Below are 17,770 nucleotides of genomic sequence, written 5' to 3'. Positions count from 1 at the left end.
ACTGCTGCAGGATCTTCCGGGATGGAAGTAATGGCGGAGAGGGTTAATTTATTATTATATAGCCACCTCTACCCTCCTGCAAAATTTGAAAAATGTAACCCTTTACGACACTAAGAAAATGTGAATGTTAATTCAGTCAATACGTTTGTAATGTCCGTGGCTGCGGGCTGTAAGCTCCAATCCCCTCCTGACAGCCGCAGCCACAAGTCGGCAAGCGCTGGCCCCAGCCTCCTCCTCGGGAGATGCTGGCGTCCACTCACCACAGCCGGATCCCGTAGGGTGTGCTTGCACGCTCGTGCCTGCTCTTAAAGGGGCAGCTTGCGCACCGGACCTTTTTGATGAACTTTGACCCGTGAGTACCCTGGACTATAAGAGGGGTCCAGCCCCCTGCTTCTATGCCTGAGCGTTGTTGATGTTTCCTAGTTTGTCTATGTGATGGCCTCCTAGTGTGTTTCCTGTTCCTGTACCTGTTCCAGTTCCTGTTCCTACTCATATTCCTTGAATTTCATACCATCCTGGTGTAGCACTGTGCTGTGCCAAAGTCGTGTCGTGCTATATCCACATCTGACCTGCTTCACCTCACCTGACGTCTGCCCTGCTGCTGTCTGAGCTGCCACAGATACCTATACGAACTATAGACTTTCTCCTGCTCCCTGTTGGCCAGCTGCCTTACCGCCAAGGCGGTACGGCCCAGTGGGTCCACAGACCCTTCGTGACAGTACGCTCAGGTCATGGACCCCACTGGTCGATTCTAGACCATGACGACGCCAGAGGAGATGCGACCGGATATGCTGGACCTCCGGTCTCGACAGGACCAACTCCTCCAGGCGTTGAACATTCTTGCACGTCGGCAGGAGGCACAAGCTGCTGTTCCTCCTACTACACCTCCTGGCAGTGTTGATCTTCAGACTAGACCTCTTGGAAGTGTTGACCCGCAAGTTTCTTTGCCACTTCCTGACTGCTATGATGGAGAAGTACCTGTCGTGGATTTCTTAATCAATGCTAGATCCACTTCAGCCTGTATAGTAGGACATTTTCGTCTGATGGTGCAGGTTCGTCTGATGGTTTAATCATTTCTTTCCTCACCGGCAAGGCTCTTGCATGGGCGAACCCTATCTGGGAGAGACAAGGCCTAGAGATCCGAGACTTCCAATCCTTCCTACAGAATTTTCGCAAGGTGTTTGAGGAGCCTGGATGGGTCTCATCTGCAGCAGCATCTTTGATTAACCTACGCCAAGGAGACACTTCCGTGAGTGAGTACGCCATCCACTTCCGCACCCAGGCGGGAGAGCTGTTATGGAACAATGAGGCTCTGGTGGCTGCATTCTGGCATGGACTGGTTTCTAGAATTAAGAACGAACTTGCCGCTCGAGATCTGCCGTCTACCCTGGACGACCTAATCCTTCTGTCTGCCCGGATTGATATATACGGATCCAAGAACGCCTCCAAGAGGTTCGACGGGAGGGAGTCCTTCCCAGTTTGGCTCCTACTTTGCAGCAATCCCTGCTGTCCTCAGATGTCGATCCTCCTAAGGAGTCTGTGATAATGGACCAGTGTAAGTTATACACCCAGGAGAGACCACGCAGACGCACATCTGGACTCTGTCTTGTGCGCCTGTGTCCCCAAAGATCCCAAAACCTAGGGTTGCTAGGAGTGACAACCTTGGGTAAGAATGGACTTTCGTCTAGATTGTCCATACCTGTGACCATAGTGTCCAGCGAGAAAACGCATCAGGTCTCTGCATATCTAGACTCTGGATCCGCTGCTAATTTCATCCGTAGAGACCCACCGCCCCTCTGGAGAACCCGTTGACAGTTGCTTCAGTGAATGGACTACCTCTGCCAGACCCAGTTATAGCTGTGACCAAGCCGCTGACGCTCCAATTGGGAGCCCTTCACTCCGAACTTCTGCCTTTCTATGTGTTATCTAAAGCTGTTAACCTTGTGTTGCTGGGCCTGCCTTGGCTCCGATTGCATGCCCCAGTTCTGGACTGGAATTCTGGAGAGGTTCTCCAGTGGGGCCCTGTGTGTCAAGGCCGTTGCCTGGTGTAGATTCGGTCGGCTCCGCCTTCGCTGCCTCGGTCATTGGCAGGATTGCCGAGTCATTATGCTGCCTTTTCGGATGTCTTCAGCAAGAGGGAGGTGGAGACATTGCCTCCACATCAGGCATATGACTGCCCTATAGAGCTGATTCCTGGTGCATCCCTTCCCTGTGGTATGGTACATCCTCTTTCCTTGCCAGAGACTATGTCCATGTCCGCCTATGTGAAAGACAACTTGGAGAGGGGATTCATACAAAAGTCTTCTACCCCGGCAGGAACCGGGTTCTTCTTCGTCAAAAAGAAAGATGGCTCTCTTCGTCCTTGTATCGACTACCGCGGTCCTAACCAGATCACGGTGAAGAATAAATATCCGTTGCCACTGATCTCTGAACTGTTTGATCGTATACGTGGTGCCAAGATTTATTCTAAACTAGACCTGCGTGGGGCGTACAACCTAGTCTAGATTCGCCAGGGTGATGAATGGAAGACTGCATTTAACACCCGTGATGGACACTATGAGTATCTAGTAATGCCCTTCGACCTGTGTAATGCTCCCGCGGACTTCCAGGAGTTTGTGAATGACATTTTCCGTGACCTCCTCTATGTTTGTGTAGTAGTCTACCTTGATGACATCTTGATTTTTTCTCCAGATCCTATAGCGCACCAGAGACATGTCCGTCAAGTTCTGCTACGGTTAATGGAGAATCGTCTGTATGCCAAGCTGGAGAGGTGCGTGTTTGACAAAGATGCTCCCTGGGCTATATCGTCTCGAACCGAGGTCTCGAGATGGATCCTGAGAAGGTAAAGTCTGTTCTGGAATGACCACGCCCTCAAGGCTTGAGGGCCATACAGCACTTTCTGGGATTCGCTAATTTTTACAGGCAGTTTATTCCTAACTTCTCCTCACTGACTTCTCCCATCTCTAAACTTACTAAGAAGGGTATGAACGCCAAGGTGTGGACTCCCGAGGCAGAGTCCGCATTCAATAGCCTGAAGAGTGCCTTCACATCAGCCTCTATCCTCCATCATCCGGATGTCTCTCTGCAGTTCTCATTGGAGGTGGACGCATCCTCTGTCGGTGCTGGTGCACTCCTGTTCCAGAGAGGTCCCAAGCGCAAGTCAAGGGTATGTGGATATTTTTCTAAGCTCTTCTCTTCCGCAGAACGCAACTACTCGATTGGGGATCGGGAGTTACTGGCCATCAAATTGGCCGTGGAAGAATGGAGACATCTGCTAGAGGGCGCAGCTCATCCGATCCTGATTTTTACAGACCACAAGAATCTGACCTACCTCCAGACGGCCCAACGGCTGAACCCTCGTCAGGCCAGGTGGTCACTGTTCTTTACAAGGTTCCAGTTTGAGCTCCATTATCGCCTGGCCGACAAGAATGTGAGGGCCGATGCCTTGTCCAGGTCTTTAGAGACGGAAAACACCTTGGAGAGTCCACAGAATATTATTGATCCGTCTTGCATTATCTCTGTCAATCCCCTGCAAGTTGGGGACATTCCTCCAGGGAGGACTTTTGTACGCCTTGCTGATTGTGGAAGAATCCTCCGCTGGGGACACTCCTCTAGACTGGCAGGTCACGCGGGGGTCCAAAAGACCTGGGATCTTATTGCTCATCATTTCTGGTGGCCCACGCTGCCCAAGGACATTATGGACTTTGTTTCTTCCTGTTCTGTATGTGCAGCCAACAAGGCCTCTCACTCCAGACCTGCTCGTCTGCTCCAGCCATTGTGTGTGCCCAAAGCTCCCTGGCAGCATATAGCTATGGACTTTATTACGAATCTGCCTCTCTCTGCTGGATGCAGTGCTGTCTGGGTGGCGGTGGACCGATTTTCGAAGATGGCCCACTTCGTTCCTCTGACCGGTCTTCCTTCTGCTCCTCAGCTGGGCAAGCTGTTCATCCGGCACATCTTCCGCCTGCGTGGCTTGCCACAGCATATTGTGTCTGATCGGTGGGTTCAGTTTACCTCAAAGCTCTGGAGAGCCCTCTGCGTACTCCTCGGTGTGAAATTGGACATTTCATCAGCCTACCATCCTCAGTCCAATGGTCAGGTCGAGAGGATCAATCAGATCTTGGAGAACTACCTACGCCACTTCATTTCCAAGCAGCATGATGACTGGGTGCAGTTGCTCCCATGGGCAGAATTCTCCTACAATAATCACACCAGCGAGTCCACAAGTAATACGCCATTCTTCATTGTTTACGGCCAGCACCCACTAATTCCTCTCCCGGTGCCCGATACTTCCGAGGTTCCAGCGGCTGACTCCACCTTTAGAGACTTCCTACAGATCTGGCAGCAGACTCGATCCTCCATCCTGATGGCAGTCGACCGTATGAAACAGAAGGCTGACACAAGGAGAAGAGAACCTCCTCAGTTTCTTCCTGGCACGAGGGTCTGGCTGTCTTCCAGGAATATCCGACTAAGGGTGCCATCATGCAAATTTGCTCCCAGGTTCCTCGGTCCCTTCGAGTTCCTACATCAGATCAACCCTGTCGCCTATAAGCTTTGACTACCTCCTACCCTCAAGATCCCCAACTCCTTCCAAGTCTCCCTCCTGAAACCAGTGGTCCTGAACCGCTACACCAAGACTCCTAGCCCTGTGGTTGCCTCCAGCGGCCCTTCAGACACCTTTTGAGGTTCAGGAGATCCTGGACACCAAAAAAAGCGAGAGGAAAGTCCTTTTATTTGGTGTATTGGAGGGGGTTTGGTCCTGAAGTAAGGTCTTGGGAGCCAGAGTAGAACCTCAATGCTCCTGCTCTTCTGAAGAAGTTTATCTCTCTCTCTCTGGTCCCAAGAAGAGGGGGCATAAGAGGGGGATACTGTAATGTCCGTGGCTGTGGGCTGTCATCTCCAATACCCTCCTGACAGCCGCAGCCACGAGTCGGCAAGCCTCGGGAGACGCTAGCGCTCGCGTCCACTCACCTCAGCCGGATTCCCGTGCCCGCTCTTAAAGGGGCAGTGCGCACCGGACCTTTTTGATGAACTTTGACCCGTGAGTACCCTGGACTATAAGAGGTGTCCAGCCCCTGCTTATGCCTGAGCGTTGTTGATGTTTCCTAGTTTGTCTATGTGATGGCCTCCCAGTGTGTTTCCTGTTCCAGTTCCTGTTCCTTGCATTCCATACCATCCTGGTCGATCACTGTGCTGCGCCAAAGTCGTGTCGTGCTGTATCCACGTCTGACGTGCTTCACCTCGCCTGACGTCTACCTGCTGCCTACTCCCAGCCGAGCCTGTCCTGCTGCTGTCTGAGCTGCCACAGGTACCTATACGAACTATAGACTTTCTCCTGCTCCCTGTTGGCCAGCTGCCTTACCGCCCAGGTAGTACGGCCCAGTGGGTCCACAGACCCTTCGTGACAACGTTTCACTCTCAATGAGTCTGTTGTGTTCTTTAAGGTCTGTGATTTAAACAGTTACCTATGGAAATCGATTGTTTAATGGAAAATAATATGTCTCAATTTTAATCTCAAACTAAAGGTCATTCAAATTGAATTTGTGTATAATATACGCAATCAGAAATGTCAAATAAAATGTTCTCAAAAATATTTTTTTTTAAGTAATTTGTTTCTGTAACTGTTTAATGATTCAAAGTTTACACAACCAGGTCAAATTGTTAGTAAAATTATATTTTCTAAGAGCTAAGTTGGCACAGCAGTGCTACACCTCGCCCTATCCAGTGCTCCTGAGGCTTATCAGATGGCAAAGTCATTGCAATAACAAAATTGGTTGAATGTCCTGTAGTGGATAATGTTCCTCTTCTTTCATTGGTCTTGTAAACTGGTGCAAGATAACTTGGTCGTTGTGAGATTTCTGACTTCTTACAAGGTTTAAGCCACATCTGCAACACAAGAAAAAGGGTAATTTATTTTACCTTTGGTTTGTCAACAAGACGATATACAGTGGCGTAGCTATAGGGGTCGCAATTGCACCACATCAATAAAAAGTCACTATAGTAACTGGGGCCGCGGGCCCTTGTTACTACAGTAACTGACAGTACTTACCCGCCTGGTTCCGGAGCGCTGTGCGCCGCACACAACGTCCCGATCCTGGATGGAGTCAGGACCTCTGTCGCGGCGGAAGAGGAGGGTAAGATTAATATCACTGTCTGCTGAAGCTGATAAGTCAGGGTCCGACTTCCAGGACACCGCCAATCAGCTGTTTTGAAGGGGCCGCAGCGCTCGTACGAAAGCTGCTTCCCCTTCATTCCGGTCACTTGCTCACACGGTGAATCCATGTCGGTTTGCAAGTAAGGGAAATGAAGGGGAAGCAGCTCTCGTACGAGCGCTGCGGCCCCTTCAAAACAGCTGATTGGCAGGGGTCCCGGTTGGACACCGACTCATCAGCAATTGATGGCCTATCCTGAGGATAGGCCATCAATGTTTAGGGACTGGACAACCCCTTTAAGCCTACGATGTAGCAGGCTTAGAGGGCCCATGAGACAGGATAACAAATTGTGTAATGATGTCTGCGGGCCCTGTATATAAGCCTACCACACGGTAGGCTTATATACTGGGCGCCAGCAGACAGTAATCTTATACTGTATAAGATTACTGTCTGCTGGGACCCTGTATTACTACAGCCTTAGTCATGGCCGCCGGCTGATTGACAGTGTCCATTACTAAGGCAGGGCTTAGTGTTAGCTGGTGCAGAGGCTAACACTAACCCCCATTATTACCCTGGTACTCATAGCCATCAGGGGTGCCAGGAAGAGCCTGGTACGATCCAGCACTTGACCATCTGTAGTGATGGTCGTATACTGGGGCGGCAGTAGGCTGGTATTATCAGGCTGAGAAAGCCCAGAAACAGCAGCTTCCCGGTAATGCTAGCCTGCTGCTGCTTTATTTTATCTGGCTGGTTATGAAAAACCTGCGTCATTTAAAAAAAATAATAATTGGAAAGAACGATGTGGGGTCCTCCCCAATTTTCATAACCAGCCAGATACAACACAGCAGCAGCAGCCTAGCATTACCAGGGTGGGAAGGGCCACAGCTTTTGGCCTTCCCCAGCCCAATACTACCAGCCTGCGGCCACCCCAGTGCCCGACCATCACTACTGATGGTCGGGCACTGGTTCGTACCCGGCTCTTCCCAGTACCACTGGTGGCGGTGGGTACCGTGGTTATAATGGGGGTTACATAGTTAGCCTCTGCACTGGCATAACATTAAGCCCCGCCTTAGTAATTGATGCTGTCAATCAGCCAGCAGCTATTACACAGGTGGTAATAATAAAGTTTAATAAAATACAAGGATATAGAAAAAATATTTTATTGAAATAAAATCAAAACACACAACCCTCATTTTATTGAGAATAAAAAAAACGCTGTCATTGAAGTAGTCCTTGAATCCGACGTAGCCCAACGACCGAACCTGTAAAATAGCACAAACACACAAAAAGAAATAGTACCACATAAAGAAGCAAAACAATTATTATTCTTACCTTTCCTGTGTCCAGCGCTGGAGCTATAAAAGTCAGCGAGCTGGGCCCTATATCTATACTATCTGTTGAGTCTCAGTCTCTCTCTCTCTCTCTCTTTTTTTTTTGGGATAGAGGTTCAGCATAAAAGCCAGGATTTTTTGAGTACTCACTGTGAAATTCTTGTCCTGTTCATTGAGGAACACAGACCGTATATGTTGTTGCCACTAGGAGGCTTGACAATATTAAATAAAAAAGTGACTCCTCCTACAGGATATACCCTGCACACAGACACTGAGCTATCCAGTCTTTCTGCAAGCTGTAGGAGAAGCAGATACAAGGTAAGAAAAGTATGTCAAACATGAGAGAGAAATCCCTTAAATTGACAACACTAAACGAAAAAATGTTGAAACAAATAGGTGGGAGCTGTGTCCTCCAATGAACTGGACAAGAAAAGGATTTTACGATGAGTACTTAAAAAAATCCTGTTTTCTTGTTCGTTACACTGGGGGACACAGACTGTGGGATATCCTAGAGCAGTCCCCAGGGAAGGGAACAAAACTCAGGACACGGTAAGCTATTTCACAGATGCCTGCAATACCTTGCGACCCAGAGAAGCCTCTGCAGAGGCGAAGGTATGCACCTGGTAAAACTTGACAAAGGTGTGCAGACAAGACCACGAGGCTGCCTTGAATAATTGAAGGGCAGAGGCCTGGTGGCGCACAGCCCAACAAGCCCAACCACTCTGGTAGAGTGGCCCGTAATGCAGAAAGGGGGAACCTTTCCCCGAAAGCAATAAGCCTCGTGAACAATCATTCGAATCCATGGAGAAATGGTGGCCTTAGAGACAGCCAAACCCTTGCTGGGCCCTTTGGGAGGATGAAGAGTGTTCCCATGAAGGAATCTGGGGATGATAAGGGGGGGGGGACCGCATGAGCCACCAATGAGCGACCGAACAAGATGGAAAGAGTAGACACCTGCCCCTTCAGGGAGCTGAGTGCTAAACAAAGATCCAAACTGCTCTGTAAAAAGAAGAGAATCCGGGACAAGGAAAAACACAAGAGGCGAAGCTTGCGACCCTCACATCAACCAAAGCAAGCCTTCCATGTATGATGGTAAATGCGGTCTTAAGCATAGCAATGATAACACTCTCTCTGAAAAGCCACGAGCCCTCAGAACGGCGGCTTCAACAGTAACGTCATTAAACGTAGCAACCTTAAATTCTGGTGGAAGAGAGGTCCCTGAGAGTGAAGGGCCACAGGACGTTCGCCAATAGGGACAAAAGGTCCGCGTACCGACAGAGGCATGGCCAATCCGGGGCTACCAGAATGGCAGGAATCCCCTCTGCCTTGAGCCGCTGGAGGAGCTGGCAGATGAGGGAAGACATACAGGAGACCGAAGTCAGACCATGGCACCACAAGAGTGTTCACGATGACGACTCCACCGGAGACATTTGTTTGAAGACATCTTGGTGAAGAGAAATAAGGGGAAGGGAAAGGGATGAGGACGAGTGTGTGGTCTATTAATAAATAACCTTAATTAGTATATTAAAATAAACAAATGTGATTAAGATGCCTGTGGAGCAAAGAGGTATGTGTGAAGGACCCCCAACTTCACATACCTAGGCCAATAGGATGGTATAACAATTATTAAGGCTGCAATGTGAACTGCTGACTGTATAGGTATCTGCCTATAATGGACTGCTACTAGGGATAAAAATACCTATATGCTGTCACTTAGTGTTGCTAAAGAGTTGACGTGGCTAACTCTGAAACGGGGCTGTTGTAAAAGTTAAGCCCTGTATAGACAATAGCAAAGCTGCAGCAGGATGACTGGGATGGCACAGCTGGAGAATAGTGCTAGGTAATAGTATGAAATAATGTGGTTGTGACTACAAACTGACTGAATCAGCAGAGTGTGAGCACAACTAAGCGGCTACCAGCTTGTGGTGGAGAGCGGGTCAGCCCTGCAGGGAATCCCAGAGGACTGTCCCCGGGCAGAGTGAGCAGTCTCGGGGATATCCCTGAATGTGAACGGAGAGACGGAGCTAAGGTGAAGCGTCCCGTCTGGGAAGGAGGCAGCCGTGTATTGAGTGAGCCCTGCAGGGAATCCCAGAAAGTTGTCCCCGAGTCGGGTGAACAGCCTCGGGGAGATCCCTGGGGCTGACAGGAGGACGGAGCTGGAGTGGAGCGTCCAGTCAGAGAGGAGGCACCCGTGCGGTGAGTGAGCGTAGAGTCTCGCTGGGTCTCGCCCAGCTGTCTGAGTGAGACACCGCAGACTGACGTTCAGCTCTCGCGAGATGTCGCTAGTGTGCTGGCGAGGCGGCTGTCAGCTCCGTACAGAGGCAGATTCAGCAGTAGGTAAGTATGAGTTGCAGGATACACAAGAGGGCCAGTTTGATGCACACAGGTAATATTTAAAAAAGTGGCTAAGCACCCGACGTGCGTTTCGCCAGCATTCTGGCTTCTTCTAGGGGTGGGAGGCCGCCATTGAACAGCCCTATAAATAGGGTCCTAATTTGATTGACAGCCTGAACGCCCAATCAGAGACTGAACTCTGAAAAAGTATGTAGAGCTATGCAGTTCCTATTGATACTATGGAGAACTGCATAGAGCTATGCAGTTCCCATTGATACTATGTGAGACTGCACAGAGAATTGCAATAATCAGTTGTGTAGTGCCATGTTCAGTTATATAATATATAAAATAACACAGTATACGTCTTTTGAACCCTGCAATCTTGGTGAATTGCAGATGGAAGAGAGGGTGTTATATAGGGATTATTTATTAGAGAGCAGTAGGATGAAAACCCACTATGCTCACAGGAAACAGCCAAAACCAAAATTTTCATTAAGTCCAGAGGGGTTGACCGTCCTCAGGTTAAAAATCAACTCACTCTCTTTCTTGAGGAGTGCTAGGTCTAGATTGCCCCTTCTGATGCCCAGGCGTATTTGGCATAGGGCCCAGTCTTTCATAATGGTCCAGTTTGAGTTGTGTGCATTTTTTAAATGTCTAGCTATTGGGGTTGGGCAAAATTGTTTATTTTTGAGCTGACAGTCATGTAGGTTTTTATCGTAGTTGACAATGGAATTGATGTGCTCTCTGATGCGTGCACGGAATTCTCTTTTAGTTTTGCCGACGTACCTAAGGCCACAGGGACATTCGAGGCAATAAACCACACCTGGGGTGGAGCATCTAATATGGTCTGTGATGCGGTGGTTTATGCCATGAGCATCTAGAATTTGTTTCTTCTCCACTAGAACTCGACAGGCCTTACACATTTTGCAGGGGTAAAAGCCAGGATTCAGTGCCGATTTGGTTCTGTTATTTCGTGAGAAGTGACTTTGAACCAAAATGTTAGAGATGGTTCTACCCTTTCTGTATCCCAGGGATACTCTCTCCCCCAGGAGATGATTGAGGACTGGATCACTATGTAGGATCTTCCAGTGGCGGCTCAACATGAGATTCATTTCGTCCCAATTTTCATGGAAGTCCGTAATGAAACGCGGTTGGGGTCGTTCTGTATGAGCTTTGATTTTAGGAGTAAGCAGGGTCGCACTGTCAGTTCTTAGGGCCCAGTTATAAGCTTTTTTGATATTTCTTTTGGTGTAATTCCTTGCTAATAATCTGCTTTTCAATTCTGCTGCTCTAGTTTTGAATAATTGAAAAGTGGTACAATTGTGTCGAAGGCACAAGAACTCCCCCTTTGGAATTCCTCTGATGGTATTGGTTGAGTGTGCATCTAATAGGCTGTTGGTAGCAGTGCTCTTACGGAATAGATCGGTTTCAATTGTTCCGTGTTCATTAGTGAAAAACCTCACGTCTAAAAAGGGAATTGAATGCTGATCGTATACCAATGTTAGTCTTAGGTTAAATTCATTGATATTCAAAATCCCTATGAATTCCTCTAATTCTGTGGGGGAGCCATTTCAAATAAACAGAATATCGTCTATATAACGGCGCCAGATGTTGATCTTTGAGGTGAAATGATCCATTTCTGCGCAGAAAACATATAGTTCTTCCCACCAGCCCAAGTAGAAAAATGGGAAGTTGACGGGCCACATTACTTTCAAATTTGATACAATACAAAATTATTGTTAATCAATTAGTTATTTGAACTACTATAACACTATATTACTATAATAATAATACTACATTACTATAATAATAGCGCTAGGTTTAAAATTTGAGATATTTCTCCACGTGCTTATTTCAACAATCCAGCTTTCCAGTTTAAGTGTCGCTAAATGCAGTCCGGCGGCTCAGTTAGCACACATGTCAAGATTGGGCAGCCCCTTTTTAGATAGTGCCGCAGTGCCCTCTGTGGATGCTGCCGCAGTGCCCTCTGTGGATAATGCAACACACCCCTAGATAAGGCCACAGTGCCCTCTGTAGATAAGGCCACGGTGCCCTCTGTAGATAAGGCCACGGTGCCCTCTGTAGATAAGGCCACGGTGCCCTCTGTAGATAAGGCCACGGTGCCCTCTGTAGATAAGGCCACGGTGCCCTCTGTAGATAAGGCCACGGTGCCCTCTGTAGATAAGGCCACGGTGCCCTCTGTAGATAAGGCCACGGTGCCCTCTGTAGATAATGCAACACACCCCTAGATAATGCCAGTGTCCTCTTCAGATACTGTCACACACCCACTTGTAGATAACGCCACAGTGCCCTCTGTAGAGGCTGCCACAGTTCCCTCTGTAGAGGCTGCCACAGTGCCCTCTGTAGAGGCTGCCACAGTGCCCTCTGTAGAGGCTGCCACAGTGCCCTCTGTAGAGGCTGCCAAAGTGCCCCCTGTAGAGGCTTCCAAAGTGCCCTCTGTAGAGGCTGCCCCAGTGCCCTCTGTAAAGGCTGCCCCAGTGCCCTCTGTAGAGGCTGCCCCAGTGCCCTCTGTAGAGGCTGCCCCAGTGATGTCAGGGGCTTGCCCAGAGCTGGAGTCCCAGGCAGAGCGCTAGTAGGCTCTTCCTGGGACTCCAGCTGTGCTCCTGACATCACTGGGACTCCTGCTCTGGGGAAGCCCCTGACATCATTGTCGATGTATGGACAGCGATGTCAGAGGCTTCCCCAGAGTCCTGGAGCAGAGCCGATAATAGCGCTCTACCCGGGACTCCGCTCTGGGGAAGACCCTGACACATTGTCCATATATGGGCAGCGATGTCAGGGAATTCCACAGAGTCCCGGAGCAGAGCCGACACCAGCGCTCTGCTCGGGACTCCGGCTCTGGGGAAGCCCCAGACATCACTGTTCATATGTGGACAGCGATGTCAGGGAATTCCAGAGTCTCGGAGCAGAGCCGATACTAGCGGATCTGTGTCCCGCGGGCCGCAGATGACAGCCCCAGGGGCCGCATGCGGCCCGCGGCCCGCGTGCTTGAGACCCCTGTTCTAGATGCTCATGGCATAAACCACCACATCACAGACCATATTAGATGCTCCACCCCAGGTGTGGTTTATTGCCTCGAATGTCCCTGTGGCCTTAGGTACGTCGGCAAAACTAAGAGAGAATTCCGTGCACGCATCTGAGAGCACATCAATTAAATTGTCAACTACGATAAAAACCTACATGACTGTCAGCTCAAAAATAAACCATTTTGCCCAACCCCAATAGCTAGACATTTAAAAAATGCACACAACTCAAACTAGACCATTATGAAAGGCTGGGCCCTATGCCAAATACGCCTGGGCATCAGAAGGGGCAATCTAGACCTAGCACTCCTCAAGAAAGAGAGTGAGTGGATTTTTAACCTGAGAACGGTCAACCCCTCTGGACTTCATGAAAATTTTGGTTTTGGCGGTTTCCTGTGAGCACAGTGGGTTTTCATCCCACTGCTCTCTAATAATTAATCCCTATATACCACCCTCTCTTCCATCTGCAATTCACCAAAATTTCAGGGTTCAAATGACGTATACTGTGTTATTTAATATATTATATAACTGAACATGGCACTCTGCACAGAGAATTGCAATAATGAGTTGTAGTCTCCAATAGTATCAATGGGAACTGCATAGCTCTATGCAGTTCCCCATAGTATCAATAGGAACTGCATAGCTCTACATACTTTTTCAGAGTTCAGTCTCTGATTGGGCGTTCAGGCTGTCAATCAAATTAGGACCCTATTTATAGGGCTGTTCAATGGCGGCCTCCCAACCCTAGAAGAAGCCAGAATGCTGGCGAAACGCGCGTCGGGTGCTTAGCCACTTTTTTAAATATTACCTGTATGCATCAAACTGGCCCTCTTGTGTATCCTGCAACTCATACTTACCTACTGCTGAATCTGCCTCTGTATGGAGCTGACAGCAGCCTCGCCAGCACACTAGCGACATCTCGCGAGAGCTGAACGTCAGCCGGCGGTGTCTCACTCAGACAGCTGGGCGAGACCCAGCGAGACTCTACGCTCACTCACCGCACGGGTGCCTCCTCTCTGACTGGACGCTCCACTCCAGCTCCGTCCTCTTGTCAGCCCCAGGGATCTCCCCAAGGCGGTTCACCCAACTCGGGGACAGCTCTCTGGGATTCCCTGCAGGGCTCACTCAATACACGGCTGCCTCCTTCCCAGACGGGACGCTTCACCTTATTCCGTCTCTCCGTTCACCTTCAGGGATATCCCCGAGACTGCTCACTCTGTCCCGGGACGGTCCACTGGGATTCCCTGCAGGGCTGACCCGCTCTCCACCACAAGCTGGTAGCCGCTTAGTTGTGCTCACACTCTGCTGATTCAGTCAGTTTGTAGTCACAACCACATTATTTCATACTATTACCTAGCACTATTCTCCAGCTGTGTCATTCCAGTCATCCTGCTGAAGCTTTGGCTTAACATTTACACCAGCCCCGTTTCAGAGTAAGCCACATCAACTCTTTAGCAACACCAAGTGACAGCATATAGGTATATTTATCCCTAGTACCAGTCCATTATAGGCAGATACCTATACAGTCAGCAGTTCACATTGCAGCCTTAATAATTGTTATACCATCCTATTGGCCTAGGTATGTGAAGTTGGGGGTCCTTCACACATACCTCTTTGCACCACAGGCATCTTAATCACATTTGTTTATTTTAATATACTAATAAAGGTTATTTATTAATAGACCACACACTCGTCCTCATCCCTTTCCCTTCCCCTTATTTCTACTTATCCAGGTGGTGCACACCATTGTGGTCTATCTGTCACACCAATACTGTGCGATAGGTGATCTCCCACCCATTTCCTATCTTGGTGAAGAGACCAATCCCCGGGATCCAATTGTCGACCCTGGGAATGTGAACCTCTGTGAGTGCTGGAACGAGAGGTTCCTCCCAGACCAGGATCCTGTTAGTCTTGGCCATCACTGCAGTGCTGCGAGTGCTGCCCTGGTAATTTTGGATAAGCCACGGCCGTGGCATTGTCTATTTGAATTAGATAAATCCGCCTGGAAAAAAACACTTAAACTATTTTAATATTATTAAATTATTAAAATTGGCTAAACTAGCCAATATATTACTAAAGATACCAGGCCATTGTCCATTTGAACCCTAACCGGGTGTCCGGACAGAGACTGAGTCTAGTGCAAGGGCACAGAAAAAGGTCTCTCAATTCCAGAAGATTGATGGGTCAGGGAGACTCCTGTGGAGACCACAGCCCCTGAGCCACGAGATTTCGAAAGGTGCCTCCCATCCCTTGAGGGTGGCATCTGTGGAGAGTATCAGCCACTTCAGCAAGAGGAAGGATCCACTACTGAAGTGATCCACTACTGAAGCGAGCAACGGACTGAGAGTGGAAGGATGAACTTCAAAACCAGCGATTGCCAGGATCTGTCCCACCGGGAGAGTATTGCCCGCTGTAGGGGGCAAGTGTGGAACTGCTCAAATGGAATGGTCTCGATTGAGGCCACCATGGTCCCGACCATCCGCATGCAGAGGCGGAGTGAGGTCGGCACAGGCTTCTTTAGGGAACGGATCCCGTCCTGAAGAATGAGAAGATGTTCCGTAGGAAGGAAAATCGTCGCCGAGCGAATCTCAAAGGCGCCACCAAAAAAACCAAACTATCTGGTGTGAAGGAGATGGGCAAGACAGGGACCGTTTGATGATCCAACTGAACCGACTCAGTGTCCAGAGTGAGAGCCATCTCATTGTCCTCTCTGGGGGGAGACTTGTTTAGAATGTTGTCCAGGTACGGGGTGAAAGACACCCCCCTGGTGCGAAGGAGTGCCATCACGACAGAGGGAACCTTAATAAACACTCTCTGGGCTGTGGCCAGGCTGAAAGGAAGGGCCACTAACTGGTAATGGCGCGACAGTACCGCAAAGCGCAGAAAGTGCTGGTGTGTAGTGCACATAGGGATGTATAAAAATGCATTCTTGATGCCCACTGAAGAAAGAAACTCCCCACCTGTTTCATGGAAGCGATGCCAGACCGGAGAAATTCCATCTGAAAATGGCAGACCCGAACATGCGCATTAAGGCGCTTGAGATCCAGGATTGGCTGAACCAAACTATCCTTTTTGGTGATGACAAAAATGTTGGAATAGAAGCCCTGAAACCTTTGATTCAATGGTAGCGAAATGATGATCCCTTGAATGCTTCCCCCCTCTCCACACAACTTTTCAGAAGCAGGAGTTACAGACTATCAGAGGATACAGATTATACAGAGGTATCATGTGATACACGGAAGCAGGAAGTGCTTTATTTTAAGCTCCCATGTTTGTCATTTTGGGGGGCTGTTTTAATTGTGTTTACTAGTATAACTCTATTAGGGTATCTTACAACTTACTGGGTCTGCCATAGTGACAAGTTCTTTTACAATAAAATATAACATACCTCCCAATTGTCCCGGATTTAGCAGGACAGTCTCGGATTCCGGGCAGTGTCACGCTGTCATGGGCGGTTGGTGGTATGTCCTGTGTCAACTCTATCTACCTTCTTAGGATGCAGATACAGTTGAATCCAATGTTAAAGCAAGGATTCGTGAGCTCCCTTCTTCAGCATTAGTACAGAGTGGAGGAGCAGAGGGAGCTCCTCCACTCGTCGAGTACTTCCCAGGCACAGCGCTACTTTAAGCGCTGAGCCCGGAGAAGCCCTTGACGTCACTGTCCATATATGGACAATGATGTCGGGCTTTCAACTATGGAGTCCTCGGCCGGAGCAACACAAGCTCTCTAACTGGGGACTCCTGTCTTGGCAAAGCCCTTGACGTCACTGTCCATATATGGACAGTGATGTCAGTGGCTCCTCGAGGAGCAGAATCCCCGGCTAGAGCATTGCCGATGCTCTGGTCGGGGTTTCCGCTCCTGGAGAAGCCCCGGGCATCACTATATAAATATGGGCAGTGACGTCTGGGGCTCCTCCTGTAGCGGAATCCCCGGCCAGAGCATTGCTGACGCTCTGGCCGGGGATTCTTCTCCTAGAGGGAACCCATGACTTTACTGGCCATACATGGACTGTGTAAAAAAAATAGAAAATAATAGGATGCATGCATCTTTTGTATGCAGTATGTATGCAAAATGTTTTCCCCTATAGAAGTTAGAGACCTAAAAATGTAAAACATGTGGAGCAAAAAAAAAGGGAAATCTTGATTCAAAATATCCTACATCTACAGTTTCTATGCAGCCCTGTGTAGTCTGATCCTGGTTTCACATGTTTCTCCCTTCCATCTGCCCTCTCTTCTACTGTCTGTAGATTTGAAAGAGGAGGAGGTAAATGAAAGAGTAACGCATGACTGCAAAATCAGACTAAACACAGTTTGCAATCTGTTACCATGGCAAGAAACATATGTCTGCATAGGAGCTGTAGACACAAAAAATTGTAGAATATTTTGAATCAAGGCTATTTGCAAAGTAGTTTAACTTTTTGTTTAAAGAGACTCGCCAGCGATTTTTTATTTTTTTTAATTTTTATTATTACTATCGTTTGTACAGTACACCTGGTAAAAGGATAGGCAGGCCATTCTCTTACCGGGCGCTTTGTTTTAGAAATATCCCAGCCGCAATGCAGTCACGTGACCGGCCGATTCATACAGCGTCTGCTGTGTGGACCGGAACTCTTTTTCTCTATGCATTCCTATGAGACTCACATTGAGCATCTCATAAGGAATGCATAGAGAAAGAGACTTCTGATCCACACAGCAGACGCTGTATGAATCGGCCTGTCACATCACGGTCATGTGACTGCATTTCGGCCAGGATATTTCTAAAACAAAGCGCCAGGTAAGAGAATGGCCTACCCATCCTTTTACCAGGTGTACTGTACAAACGGTAGTAATAATAAAAATTAAAAAAATCACTGGAGTGTACCTTAAGATACATTGGAGCAAGAAACATGGTTGCAAAAGTGTCCACATCG

General features: G+C 48.6%; 1 protein-coding gene across 1 annotated transcript in view; it reads right to left on the bottom strand.

Annotated features, from left to right (window-relative positions):
* Positions 1-5,616: 5,616 nt before the first annotated feature.
* DNAH7 (dynein axonemal heavy chain 7) overlaps positions 5,617-17,770 on the bottom strand; it is a 533,102-nt gene continuing 520,948 nt past the window's right edge. Inside the window, exon 64 of the mRNA XM_075829965.1 lies at positions 5,617-5,886. Within this exon, the coding sequence (XP_075686080.1) occupies positions 5,680-5,886 (207 nt within the window). The 3' untranslated portion in view covers positions 5,617-5,679. The remainder of the gene's footprint in view (positions 5,887-17,770) is intronic.

This window comes from Rhinoderma darwinii, chromosome 6 (genome assembly GCF_050947455.1).
Source record: "Rhinoderma darwinii isolate aRhiDar2 chromosome 6, aRhiDar2.hap1, whole genome shotgun sequence".
NCBI classification, from domain to species: domain Eukaryota; kingdom Metazoa; phylum Chordata; class Amphibia; order Anura; family Rhinodermatidae; genus Rhinoderma; species Rhinoderma darwinii.
This window is presented reverse-complemented; position numbering and strand designations above follow the sequence as displayed.